The 14,769-nt window shown below is 37.4% G+C and overlaps 1 protein-coding gene across 1 annotated transcript in view; it reads left to right on the forward strand.

Annotated features, from left to right (window-relative positions):
- Stxbp5 (syntaxin binding protein 5) overlaps window positions 1-14,769 on the forward strand; it is a 143,119-nt gene that overhangs the window by 39,804 nt on the left and 88,546 nt on the right. Inside the window, exons 5-7 of the mRNA XM_005361026.3 lie at window positions 3-156; window positions 10,736-10,870; window positions 12,097-12,160. Coding sequence (XP_005361083.1) covers window positions 3-156; window positions 10,736-10,870; window positions 12,097-12,160 — 353 coding nt within the window. The remainder of the gene's footprint in view (window positions 1-2; window positions 157-10,735; window positions 10,871-12,096; window positions 12,161-14,769) is intronic.

Consider the following 14,769-nt stretch of genomic DNA (forward strand, 5'->3'; position numbering starts at 1 on the left):
AGGAAGAGCCTACATTGAAGTGATACTCATCTCTTGTATTGTTATTCCAAGGGCCAGAGCTATCCCTAACTGCAGCAGGGTGATGATGGTCATGCTGCAGCAGGGTGATGATGGTCATGCTGCAGTAGGGGTGATGATGGTCACACTGCAGCAGGGGTGATGATGACCATGTTGCAGCAAGGGTGATGACCACACTGCTTACTTTTATAGTTGGCTTCAAACTCCTGGGAGCAGGAGCCTAGTTTGCTCTCATTCCAGTATGAATCTGAATTAACTTGTCTAAATTACTATTTCCCTATTATGCCATTTGCATTTTTACTTCTGAAATTAAGAAAGGTAGGAAAAATATAAAAAATGCACTAAATGCTATTTGTAAGATATTGAAGAATTGTTACCCTAAGCCTTCATGTTTGTGCATTGTTTTGTCTTCAATAATAATTAGATTATATGCTAGTAAAAATTTCTGTACATACAGTAGAAATTCTAGATAGTAATTAAAATATTTTCCATAATATATATTTTTATTATAGTTTAATTTTTGAATTATAGTAAATTGTAGTATATAAAATTTCCACTTCTTTAGAAATTTGGCTTACAGTTAGTATTAAGCATATAGTTCTGCACAAACCTGTAATGTGAATATGTTTTGATAGGTTCTGCTTTGGTGGTGTTTAAGAAAAAATAAACAGGTAGTTAAGTTCGAGTCTTGCCTTAGCTCTGCAAATTTGAGAAAATTACTTTGCAGCTTTGTGTGATATTTTTCTGATTCACAGAAAATTTCTCTAAGTTTCATAGTCTTACCAGTTTTATTTCTCTTCAATGCTGAGCATTTTTTCCCCCACTATTTTCCCATTTGCTCTGAGGGTGGTTGTACAACATGCATCTTAGTCTTGACTGCTGGGCAGATATTGGGTGCAATAAAAAAAGAACATGAGTCTTACTTTTGGGATATTGGGCAAAGCTAAGCAGACTAGATAAACTTCCCTGATGCCCAATTAAATGCCATTTATTAATACTGAACAAATAAATATGCATTTCAGTTTCCATAGAATGACTTTTAATGTGTAAAAAAAAAAAACAAAAACCTAAGGAATGTCCTGGTTGAGTTACCCGATTATCCAGAGAGGCAGGGGAAACACCAGAGCTGTGTTTCCCTGCTGTTTTCTGAAGCCATAGCTTGTAGATGGGCAGCTGGCTATCTTCTCGCTGTCTTCCATTGTTTCCTTGGGTGCTGGGCCCTAATTTCTTATGAGAACACCAGCCACTTTGAATTAGGGCTGATACAATTACTTCATCTTGGTAACATCCAAATATAGTCTTTTCTTCTGTGGGACAGGGATGGCTAGGACTTCAACTTATGATGGACGTTGATTTATCACAAAAGGAAGTAGTTTCTAACCAACCGGAATAAAGGTTAGAAGTGAATACTTAAAAGAAAAAAAGTACTCATAATTTCAAAACTCAGAAAAAAAAACTTATTTTAATTTTTTTCTATGATTAGTATATAGCTTCATATGTTATCACCAGGTTCAGAGCCCTTTAGAAATTAATCTAAATATAGTTTACCACAGGAATTCATTTGCCAGTAGTGTGAACCACAGCATCAGAAGGAATTGGTAAAGTGATATGTGTTAGGGAGACCTTTGGTGTGATTCTTACTGCTCTGACCCCTGTTATAAACTGAATTGTGTTTCCCAAATAGTGTTCAAGTTCTAACTCCCAAATGTGACCTTATTTAAAAGTAGGGTCTTTCCAATGAAACTAATTAATGTGGCCAACACTAATCTGACTGGTGTCTCTTATACATACACACACACATAACACACAACACACACACGGGAAGAAGGGGAGAATGAATATTATGTAATGATATTTGAGATAATATCTTCTTCAGACTGGAGAATTAAATCTTTAAATTAAGGGATAAAGGATAACTGGCAATACCAGAAGCTAAGAAAGGGTCAGGGATCTGAGTGCAAAGTCTGCTCCAGAGCCCTAAGAACCCTGTTGACATCTGGATGTCTGTCTGTAGCTCTCAGAACTGTAAGCGAAGAAATTCTGCTTGTGCCAATTTACTGTGCCAGCCCTAGAAACCAACATGTTTCTGTTGTTCTTGCCTGGAATTGGCAACCTTGTCATGCACCACTGAATTTATTCATGCAAAGGAGACGTTCTTGGCTTTGATAGAAACAGAGAATTTGATAAGTACAATTCTATTTGGCACTTGCAGAAAATGTTCCACTTGGCTTACACTTTGATATTTTTTTCTTTGAAGGACATTTAATTAGGAAGAAGTCATGGGTTAATAAGCAGATACAACTACCTCCTCCTCCTTTGAACTCATCACTATGAGTTAGAATGAGCATTATTCTCAACAGTGCTATTATTTCCATGAGTTTTGAATACTAAGATAAAAAATGAAAACTAAGAATTGAATTAAATGTATAGACTCCCTGTTCAGATTCAGGGTTAAAGTTGTCTAATATTTTTTTTAAATGTTTATTTATTTTTATGTATACAATATTCTGTCTGTGTGTATGCCTGTAGACCAGAAGAGGGCACCAGACCTCATTACAGATGGTTGTGAGCCACCATGTGGTTGCTGGGAATTGAACTCAGAATCTTTGGAAGAGCAGGCAATGCTCTTAACCACTGAACCATCTCTCCAGCCCCCAGTTGTCTAATATTTATCTTGAATTCATAGTTCCTATTATTTGTGAAACTCTTCCGTATAAATGTGATTCAGTTTCAGGAAATCAAGGAAACGTTCCTCACTGAAATGCTGTAGGGTAACTTTTCCTCCTCAGATGTCCTAATCGTTGCAGGCAATACTGAAATACATTTCTAAAGATGCATTTTCATATATGACTATTTAATTTAATCATAGATGTATAATTTTAAAGAGTAATCATTTATGTATTCTAAATTAAATTATCTGATATATTAGTTCTCATACTCAGAGTTTATTTTGGTTTAACTATCATGGAAGAATCATTGATATTTAATAAAAATTTCCTAAGAAAAGAACTGCTTGGCAATTGGGGTGACTCCCTTCTGTACAAGAGCAGCAGTGGGGGTGAGCACTCCCGGTGTGCAGAGTTAAATAAAAATCCTCACCATTTGATGAATTTGAAACTGTAGAAGAAAAGATGATTATAAAATATTGGCTAACTTCTGAGATGAAGTATCCGTCATAGCCAAAACTTTGTACAAAGAGACTAGTAGCTCATGTAGAAGACTTGCAATAAATTAGCATGTAAAGGGTTAAATGAAAGATATAATAAGATGTAAATACAAGCATGGGTTCATATGTTTTATTAAATAGAATAAGTCCTATACGAAACAAAACAAAGAATGAATAAATGAACCCCCTCCTTTATAAAATACTTAGACAGTGGGTGGTACAGTTGGAAATCGTGTTGTTCATTATGTTTGTACAGTAGACAGCATGTGGCCTGGAGTGCGAGTAGACTCTCTTGTGTCATGTGACTTGGCATGAGTGCTTCAGATTTGGGGATTTAAAACACGTAGTGAAATAATTATGTGGTCTTTTTCAATTATTTTTAAATGGAAATATGTCAGCAGGAAAATACTAAATAAACCACAGTCACCTTTCAGAAAGTGCAAGGAAACTTCATTTCTCATGACTTGCTGGTAGGAAAACTGTTCCAGGCATCCTGGGAAAACTGTCAAGGTCTCGCATCCTGGGAAAACTGTCAAGGTCTCCAGACGCTCCTGAGAGTTCTACTCCTAAGCATGGCCCTAGAGGCAGCTGCTAGCCTGGGACCTAAGAGGCCCCTGACCTTTGTTATTTAAACCCACATTCCTCTAAGTGAGGTGTGACCGAGTTCTCAGTTTAGTTCACCTTCAGAATGGACCATTAATTCTCAGTGGGTTTGATGTAATCAGGTGACTTTTTAAAATGGCCCTGGAGTCTTCCTGACCCTTAAGCTTGGAGTCTAAGATGGATTTAGTAAAAGGATCTTGATCTGTGTTGGTCTTGAAAGCAGAGGGAGTCACATTGTAGGACCTGAGGGAGAGCTAGGACCTGTAGACTGACTGTCTTGCAACTATAGAAGCTGAATTTTTTTAGGAACTCAACTGAACTTGGAGATTTTTCAGTTTTTGGAAAAAGTATGTAGGGTGTAGCTTGGCTGTTCTGTAACCTGCCTTTCAGGCTTCTGGGCTTCTAAACAGAGTCTCCAGACACAGGGTTTAGACATCTGTCCAACAGAAATTGAAACAGTAAATGAGTTTGAATTTACTATGTTTATAGTGATTTATACAGCAGTAAAAACTACCACAGATTTTTAGAATCTGAATAGGGTATCACTTAGCAAGGGGGCTGTGTTCTGAGAAATGAATCGTTCTATGGTTTCATATTGTGAGCATCTGTTGGTACTTCTCCTTGGGGGAAACAAACATATACTCAACAAGTCCCACTGACAATGGAAAACAATGATTCTTCCTAAGTCAAGCTTGCTCTAAACAAGAGAGTTTAGAGGGCTGGGCTACAGGAGCTTTGGGTGAAGGGTTACCAGAATGTAAATGATACCAAAACAGCTTTATCATGGAAAAGTCCCATCCTAGGATGGATGACCCACTTCTGAAAGTTGCATGGATGGAATCCTTCCTTGAGTTGACCCCCTCCCTCTTGTCTTCTCTAGCACCGCCCAGAAACTTTTGCAGCTGGGACAGAATCATGTGCAGGCTGGAGACAGGCTGGAGGGAGGGAGTGATTCTAATGCTTGGTGAGGCTCATAGGCCACAGTTGTGAGTCTCTGCTTGGAGCAATCACCTCGTCTAATTTCCAGGTGGTAGCAGCCATACTATGTCTAGAGAAAAATATTTCACAGCACCATTTGTAGAATGGATGTAAATGAACTTAGGAGCACTGTGACATCACTAGCAAATAGTCTTACGCTGTATGTGCCTGTTGACTGCCTAACCATATGGAAGTGGTTTTTCAATGCACCAATGTCTATATAGGGCTTAAATTTTGAGGCATAGGAGAGAAAAGCCTTCGGTTGCCTCTAGCAGGCTGTGTGTGTGTTACTCTTGCAAACCTCTTTGTTGGTTGTCAGTAGAACTCAGAACGGAGTAAGAAACGTGTTAGTGGGACCTGGAGAAAGGGCTTCCTCATATATGGGGCAAAGGCCTCGGAAAATTGTCTCCTTCTTAATGAATGCATGATTAGTGTCTATTTTTAGTTGATACTTCCCAGGAAAATGTTGGAGGTGTGATATTTTTTCCTTGCTTCTTTATGATAAAATGCAAGTAGAGAGTGCTGAATTGAAGGAAACGTACTTGAGTAGAATTCTCACTTTAGTGAGGTGGCAAAGGAGAGAGGACTTGTGAAAATGTAGCCTAGAGAAAGATAGAAGATGATGGCTACACTGAATGTCTCTGAATCTCCCCACAGTATTTATTTGCACAAGAAGGTCCTTTGAGAAATAAAAGGTAACCCCACCACTCTCAGCCAGACTGAAGGCCTATGTAAAGTTTAAAAATTTCATCCTCCTGGATTAGGAAGAGCCTAGGGGGGATCTCTCTTGGAAAGCAGCACGATTTGTGTGCATCAGAGTGAGAGCTTGTGGTATTTCTTTATTTAATTCACTATTAAGAAAGCTGTGTCGGCAAGAACACTGCTAGCTCGGCTCAGAAGAGCTAGGACAGGGTGACGGAGGCTGTGGCTGCTCAGCGGGAGGCACGTGCTGTCTTCCCTTCGCTGGTTCTCCATTTGGAGGTTTTCTTGACTGAGCTTTAGGATCAGCTTCTATACCATGAAGATCAGAGAGGCTTGTACCCCACTGTATTGAGGGCTCATGTTCCCCTTTATGCTTACTGTGTTTCTTTATATTTTATTTTGCCTTATTTTTATTGATACAGTTTGTTAGACTTTGCTCTGCTTAGGTGTCTAAAATAAGCAGCTCATGGATTTATTAGTTTCCTGTTATCGGGGATTTAATGTTTTAGTGCCAGTTCGCATTTCTATGATTCTCCAATAAAGTTAAGATTAATTTATGTGAATAAAAAGCGAACACTGCAAGGCAGTGATCTGAGTCGGCCATGAGATGAATGATACAGAGATTTTCTTCAAATAGTTGCCAGGGAAACGGTAGTAAAAACAGAACCTTGGAGGGAAAGGAGTGGTCAGGTGTAGCTGAAGAAAACTTGGAGCTGACATAAGCTTACACTGAAAGAGCCACCTCATTCTTATGCAGTTGGTCAAATTTAAAAACAAGACATTAACATCAAGACATGGATAGAGGAGGGGCCCAGGGGGCTACCCATCACTGGTGACCTACTATTCCTGCCCATACATCAGAGAGAGAAGGGGTGATTGCTTTCAGTTGTTTACCCACTGGCAATAGTCTCAATCCAGTGCTCAGACAGCCCAGATCCATCTATGAATTGGGTAGCACTACAATCAGAAGCTCAGAAAGATTACTCATGATTCTAAAACTCACATGACAAAAACAAAATTCTAGAATACCCAAGATAGTATAATTTTGAAAAACAACTACAAGGTACTTTTTAAACTAGGAACCCCTGTTCCCTCCACCAAAACTTGGTAGAAATTAGAAGCAGTAATTTCCAGGAGAGAATAAATGGACTGAAACTCAGAATGAGTCCAGGAGTCCGTGTGTGGAGAGACATGCACCTGTTAAATGAAGTGTAGCCTGGGCTATGTGTGTGTAATATGTAAAGTGACAGGTAGCCTGTGCTGTGTAGACAGGTAGACACTGACCAAAAAACAAAACGCAAAACAAGAAAGATGGTTCAGTGGGTACAAGGGACTTGCCACAGAATACTGGCAACCTGAGTTTGATCTCTGATGGAGGAAGATCATTGGTTTATTATAATAAAGAAACTGCTTGACCCTCATAGGTTAAAACATAGGTGGGAGGAGTAAACAGAACAGAATGCAGGGAGGAAGAGGAAGTGAGCTCTGGGCTAGACACGATGAAGCAAGCCGCCAGGTCAGACATGCTGAATCTTTCCCGGTAAGACCGGTGCTACACAGTTTATTAGAGATGGGTTGATCAGGATATCAGAGTTAGCCAGTAAGGGCTTAGAGCTAATGGGCCAAGCAGTGTTTAAAAGAAAACAGTTTCCGTGTAATTATTTCCGGTAAAGCTAGCTGGGTGGCGGGAAGCTCCTCGCCGTTCCTATTACAACAGATCTCCGAACTCATGGTAGAGGAGAGAACTGCTTCTGGAAAGTTGTGTCCAAAACTGCACACATGTATCGTGGTATAGACATATCCACAAGTACATACACCACACACACACACACACAAATAATTTTTTAAAAAAAATTAAAAAGGGAGGGAGAACAACTCTCCCAACCTCAAATCTTTCATGTTTTGCTTTTTTTGGAAATATGATAGAAAGATAAGAAAACATTCCAGTTGTTCATAAAACTTACAGGAATAGCAAATTTGGGCATTAGGACTAACTTTATATAGCAAGTTTGTGTAAGTGCATAAATAGGGGCATGTGTGTGTGCGCGCGTGTGTGTATGTGCGTGTGTGGTGTTTCTGTGTGTGTATGTGCGCAAGCAAATGTGGAGAGAGATGAGAAAGGAGAGGGAGGTAGGTACGTAGGTGGATAGGTAGGTAGGTAGGTAGGTAGATAAATAGGTAGATAGATAGACAGAGTATGAGAATGAGAGAACGAACAAGAATTTGGTTTTGATTCAAGGTAGTATTTCAGCCTCCTGCTACTTGGAACTGTATGTATTCCTGACAAGTTTTTCTGTCCCTTTTAAAACTTGATTTTATAAATGTAAGAATTTATTTTCCTGTTTGATTTGTATGCTTTGTCTTCATTTTCAGCTAAGATAATTTTGAGTTATGATAGTAGTAGTTCAGGTACCTACTGCTGCGTAGGAAAACATCCTCAAGCTGCCAAGATGGCTATGAGTGTCCCTTCGCTCATAGTCCTCTGGGTCAGCAGCCCAGCCCTGGGGACAGAGTGGGAGTGGTTTTCCCCATCCTCATTCAACTGGGCAACTGCAGTTACAGCTACTCCACTGTCAGATGATCTGGCCAGCCTTTCTCAAATGTCCTGGTTGGTTCTGCCTGCGGGCCTGAGCAGTGTCTGCCTTATGTGGACGTCATCGCGTGTTATCTGGGTCCCAGAAACATTAAAAAACAAGTTAGCCAGAGTACGCAAATACCTTTCCAAGTCTTGTCTTTGGCACAGCTGCTAATAATACAGTAACTCAGTGGTGGATCAATGTTATAGACCATGTGATCTTTAGCCATTGCTCAAGATATTCCAAGTTTGACATCTATTTGTCTTAAGGCTGTTCTGTGCCAACAGTGTTATATTTCTATTATGGAATACCTTCTTAGATTCATTAAATGGCAAAAAAATCCCTTGCAATTTCTGCTCACTCATATACATATATAAAATTTTTAAGTTCATCTCAGTCTCTTTAAATTGTTTGTTTGTTTGTTACTACATAAAAAAGCTTGCTTCACCTTAAGCCAACCCTTTAATTTCTCAATATAAAGGCAAGATTCTAAATTTATAAATTGAGAAACATGGTTAACTTTATATAGCAGATTGAAAGAACCTTGTTAGATATAGCGAGTCGAATCCATTTTGTCCCAAGCATGACTTGGCATTGTGTCACTAAATTATTGAATTATACATAGTTTGACATTTTAGGTAGGATTGGTAAGATACTGAGCTTTCCCCTAAAAGTCTTTTTAGGGAAATGATCCTTTCTCATTGTCCTTTCACTAGCGTGCCTAGCAGAGTATTATTTCAGGTTTTTTTCACTTGGTTGTTAGAGGAATTTTAGTTTTTCCACTCGTCATACAACTATATGCTCAGAAACAGGAAGAAAATGGATAAGAAATTGTCAGATAACTTGTAATTAACACCATTATGTTTCCCTCTCCCTTAGATTATTTAAATAATGAGGGTAGTTTTACAAAGCAATAATTTGGGGGACTAGGAAGTTGGCTAAGCTATTAAGAGCTCTGGCCGCATTTTTAAAGGACCAGACTTTGGTTCCCTAGCACCCACATGGGCCGGTTCAACTGCCATTTTGTACAGCACCATGTAGGGGCTGTGAATCAAAGACAGGTCATCTGAAAGAGCAGCCCGTGATTTTATCTGGTTGCTGAGCCATCTCTCCAGCCTGAGAATATAATTTATTTTTAACAATACACAGCTGACGTTTGTTGAATACTTAACGTCAGGCCCTGTTTCAAGTATCTTAAATGCTTTGTCTTACTGATCACTGATGGATACTGTGAAGTAAATGTGTTTTGCTACATAGAAATAGAGATTGAAAAAATGAATAGTTTTGCTTAAGAATATATACTAATAAATGGGAGACCTGGAAATTGAACCTAGGCAGCCTAATGCTATTGCTTCTGTCTATATGTTAACTAGAGCTAGATAAATTTTTCGTGATTCCTAAATCCACAGATCTGTTTAAACAAAAATGTTAGGCAGGTTTTTTTTGAGTTGTAAGTAACATAAATTAAAAATGTAAACGTAATGTATGCTATTTCAATTTTGATACATATCTGCACACTTTGTTGAACCATTGTTACAGTTAAGATATTACACTTACCATTAATCCAAATGTCTTCCTTTTCCTTATTCCTTAAGGTTTTCAAAAAGGTGTTATGTAAACCTTGGAAATAGCAAAGTGTAGGTTGATCGTTCATAAAGTAGGAAATGATCTCTAATCTGAAATGTTGAGTGCCCATATGACAACAAATGGAAAATTCTGCACTTACTTCATAGGACAGGATTCAGTCAAAATGTAGGCCCACACAAGTTGTACAAAATTGCCTTCAAGCTATATTACAAGGCATAGATGTAATTTAAACCAATGTTGTCTGTAGACTCATGTCCCATTCCAAAAACATCTTTATGTGACAATGTCTGAAATCTAAAACACTTTAATCCCAAGAATGTCAGAAAAGTGTATGCAGACTGTGCTATAAAATTATTTTGCTGGTTAAATAGGTATGTCTATAGTTCATTGTAATAAATTCACATAAATCTTTTTGAAAAAGTATATTTTATCATATGAGATATTAGAAACTACAAATGTCTAAACCTTAAAGTCTGCCTGAACTTTAAAAAGGAATAAAAATGAGCTATATTTAATTGCTTAAATATGTGTTTTCATCTTGCAGAATCTCTATAATGAAATTGTGCCTTTAATGAAGTAACAAACATGCTGTATATATGCTCTTACCAGAGGCCTAGCATTGCATAAGTATATATAACCTTGTAGTAGTTATTCTCAGTTTGTATTACTTGTTGTTATTAATGATATTATTGGTATAATTGTTTGAGCATTATTATTATGGTTGAATATTGACTTAAAAGTTAGATCTGTGATGTACGCATGGGTACTCAGTGGATAATGTAGCCAGATTTGAAACCTGTTCTTACTTCAAAAATCCATTCTCTCTTCAACATGCCTTATTGTTTACTGTAAAGCTGTATGTTTGATATACAAGTTGAATTAGCATGATTAAATATTGATGACAGTGTATAGATGAATCAGATTATTTCATTGTCAGTTTTGTTTTTTCTCATTATAAACATAATTGTTTTATATTTTCCTTTTAAAATTATGTATATAACTATTATATATAATAAGCACACTAATTACCTCATAAGTAACCATGTAATACAGGAAAGGGTATCAGATATTCTAATTTCCTTCCTGTTCATGTTTTCTCTTTCAGGGTTACATTTTGCCATCTGCCTTTCCAGAGTAAGTGGCTCTATGTGGGCACTGAACGAGGTAACATACATATTGTCAACGTGGAGTCCTTCACACTCTCAGGCTATGTCATTATGTGGAATAAAGCCATTGAACTGTAAGTCTGAGCCGATATTCCATATCTGAAAGTACCAAGTAGTAGTATTTTATAGCTTTATGTTATGAATCCATGTGGGATGGATATGTCAGGAATTCGTGATATTAGATATAAATCTTTTGGTTTTTTAATAAATATTATCCTATTGTCAGGACAGTTGTTAAATTTAAGCCTTTTATATTCATATATATTTATAAATGCATAATATATGTTTTCATCTGTATATAAACTTTACACTTAATAGTTTCAATGCTAGTTATCCCTGTTAGTTTGAAAACATTCATTTTTCTTTTATCTTCTAATTCAATTTTTTCTTTAGCCTTCTAATTATGTTTCTTTTATATCTTCTAATAATTATGCAATGTAAATGTTTATTAAAATTAGTGTATCCCCACAATTAACAAAAATCGGATTGAACTGTGGTGCCAAGAATCTCTAATGCCAGTTTTCACTTCCTAAAGGTTTTGTGTCATCTGTTTTTGTACGTTTTCACTTACAGTCTTTAAATATGAGAACAAAGGTCTAAAGCTGTTTGCAAAACTTCAAACACATTCTACAGTTTTAATCTTTTGAAACAGAAGAACTTTCTGTGACAGGGACATTCTTGCCTTTCTTGGAAGTGTGGGTTTCCTGTTTGTTCTTTGTGTTGATCATGACATCTAGTGGGCAAGGTGCTCTAAGTCCTGGCAGTTCTGAAGTGGTGCAGTGTCCCAGGCTCCAGCATTCATGAACAGGGACATGCTTTTACTAGTGCTTGGACATATCCAGACATAGTTCACCTCTGTTCTCTCTCTCTGGTATAAGTATAGGTACCAATCATTTCTGGGTTTTCAGATTTTACCTCTATTCTCTCCCTCTGGTATAGGTGTAGGTACCAATCATTTCTGGGTTTTCAGAAAAACTAAAACAGATTTTTTTCTGCTTCTGGTATGAGCTGTAGAATTGTTTGGGATATTCCAACTGACACCTAGCACTGAAGTTACATTGTTTTGAAATATTAATTTCACAATGAAAGGAAAATTTCTATGCCAAATTAAATGTTTGACTAAATTGAAGATCTCTCCTATATAGAAAATGCAATTATAAAGTTTAACTTACAATCATATGAATTTCACCATTTTTTCTTTGATTGACAATGTAAATATTTTCTTCATGAGTTAGTCTTTTTTATTGTGATGAATACTAAAACTTTTATTTGAGTAAAAAGCCTTTTTTTTTTTTTTCAGGTCGTCTAAATCTCATCCCGGCCCTGTTGTCCATATAAGTGATAATCCCATGGATGAGGGGAAGGTAGAATTTTTTCCTAAATAAACAATTGTTAATTAATCCATGCTGTTTTGACTTTTAAATATGCAAACTGTCCTAGGACTGCACTATTGCTGAAAAGTTGAGATTGGACCAAGGTTTGTATATCGAATAAAGTAACAGCTTCTTATTCATTATGAAGAACAAGTGGAAGGATTAGAATGATTTCTAATTAAAAGGGTTAAAAATTTTAAAGCGTAAATAGAACTTAATAAATATCAGGTATTCATTTGTATTCAACTGACTCGGAATATTTTCCCTGATTTTCTGATAATGTATACAAGTATTTTGGGGGGCTTGGGAGGAAGAGATCGTAATTCTTAATCTAGTTTACAGATTTATAGTGTTTATCATATGTTACATTATCATAGAATAGCTTCTACGGGTCAACTTCCTTAAGTTTTTTTCTTCATAAAGAAGCCTAATTATTAATATAGAGACATTTTTGTTATGTTCTAAAAGTCTTGTTCAATTTTTTTATACTTATGCCGCCTGTATCTAGGTATTGTTTGCTTGGGTTAATCAATACATTTAACAATAATAAAAGTTCCTTTTCTGTGAATTTCTGTTTTCTTACACTAACCATCTTTCACGTAGTCCTGCTTCATAATGGCACTTTCCTGCCTGTATAATTCTAAAACGTTAACCTGAATGAGCACCAGAAAGTTTGTCAGAAATCAATGATGGAAACCTTTATCTTGTGAAGGGATTTGACTCAATGTTTTCTTCTCTCAGTGAGGAAGGGCAAACCTATAGATTATTTACCACTATTCTCAGCTTGCCACTGAAACACAAATGTATACCTGGACTATTTGGAGTTGGCTAGTGACCATGGGTTATATGGCTGAAAGGAAGCATCACATACAGCACATGTACAGTATCCTGGTTATTGCTTTCTTTTTCTTTTACCAAAGATGTCTGTTTAAAAGCCAAGCCTCTGGCTGGAAAGCCCAGAGAATTAGCAAGGTTCCCTTGACATGGAGTTACTCCCTAAGTCATTCCAGCTTTTCTTCATAGTGTCTCTTCTCAAGAGTTGACGGCAATCCACAATACTCTTCTTTTATTTCTTTTTCTCCATTGATTAAAAATTTTATACAGCATATTTTAATCATGTTAAAAACCCTCCCTACTCCTCTCCACCTCCCTCCGAACAACTTCTTGCATTCGCTTTCTCTTTCATACCTTACACACACTCACACACAAAAAATAAAAATCAAAACACACAAAAAATGAGTAAGACCCACAAATACCAAAACAAAGTGAAACAGAAAGCCCCTTCCCCGCTCCACAGAATGGAGTTTGTTTTTGTGTTGTCAAACTGTTCCTGCGCACGGAGACTGCCTTGATATGTGGTTGATATACCCAGTGGCACTCCTTTGGAGAAAACTAATTTGTCATTCCCAGCAGGTATCAACTGCAAATAGCTTCCTGGACTTAGTGTCCGGTTTGAACCTCTGCACATCTTGTGAGTGCTGCCTCAGTCTCTGTGAGTGCCTGTGGGCCTCAGTTCCACTGGGTCTGGAAGACTGTGTTTCCTTGGAACCAGGCACCACCCCTGACTCTCACAGTCTTTCCACCTCCTCTTCTGCATCGATTCCTGAGCCTTGAAGGGGAAGTGTCTAATGAAGACATCCCAGTTAGGACTGAGTCCAACCTTCCTAGAGGCTCATTCTCATCTTGGTGGTACCTTGTTTAAGTGTTGAGTGTGTCTGCACTGTCTGACAGGGTGACTGAGTTTTCCTTACGGTATAGTCTGGATTTCCTTATTTTCCACGATATTCTCTCTAGAAGGCCGTGCTGAAGGCTTAGTCACTTTTCCCCAGTTGCAGACTGCTCTTTGCTGCCTCCTTGCTTTGGCTTCTGTCAGTCTTGTTTGCAGGGCTAGCTCACCACTACTGACTTCTCTATACTATAAGGTCCAAATTAAAAGTATATATAAATAATGTCTGGCCAGATAATTCTGACAGAAAATATATTCTCCTCTACATCCATAGTACTTCAGTCATGCAAATGTTACATAATGCATGTTTCCCTGCCGTGTTAGAAATGCATGCATATCACTGCTGCCATGAACCAAATAGAGCCTTGTTCATACTCAGTGCAACCATTGTTTATGTATTTATGTTTGGTGGTGGACGTTGACTTTAGAAGCCTTGCACATGCTAAGCAAGTGCTCTACCAACACTCTAACTCCAGGCTTTTTACTTATTTATTTGTTTGTTTTTTATGCAGGATTTCACTATGTAGCACAGATTGGCCTGAATCTTTCAGTCCTTTTGTCTCAAAGGCTCCCCAAGTGCTGTGATTAGAAGTGTTAACCACCATGCTTGGTTATAGAGGAGAAAAATTAGGACATTAGCAAGTGATTTGCAGATCTTTTACATCTTTCTAAGCTATGTCACATTCTAGTAGGAACAATTCTTTTTAATGTATGTTAATTTCATATACATGGGTGATGCTCTCTTGCATGTATGTTATGCGTCTTGATCACATTACTCTCTGTTACTTCCCCCTCCTTTCTCTAGACCTCATTTTCACCCTAAAAAGTCCCCATTCTGTTCTTATGGTTTTTTGTTTTTGTTAGGTTTTTTTTT

Source organism: Microtus ochrogaster, linkage group LG4, assembly GCF_000317375.1.
Source record: "Microtus ochrogaster isolate Prairie Vole_2 linkage group LG4, MicOch1.0, whole genome shotgun sequence".
Lineage (NCBI taxonomy): Eukaryota > Metazoa > Chordata > Mammalia > Rodentia > Cricetidae > Microtus > Microtus ochrogaster.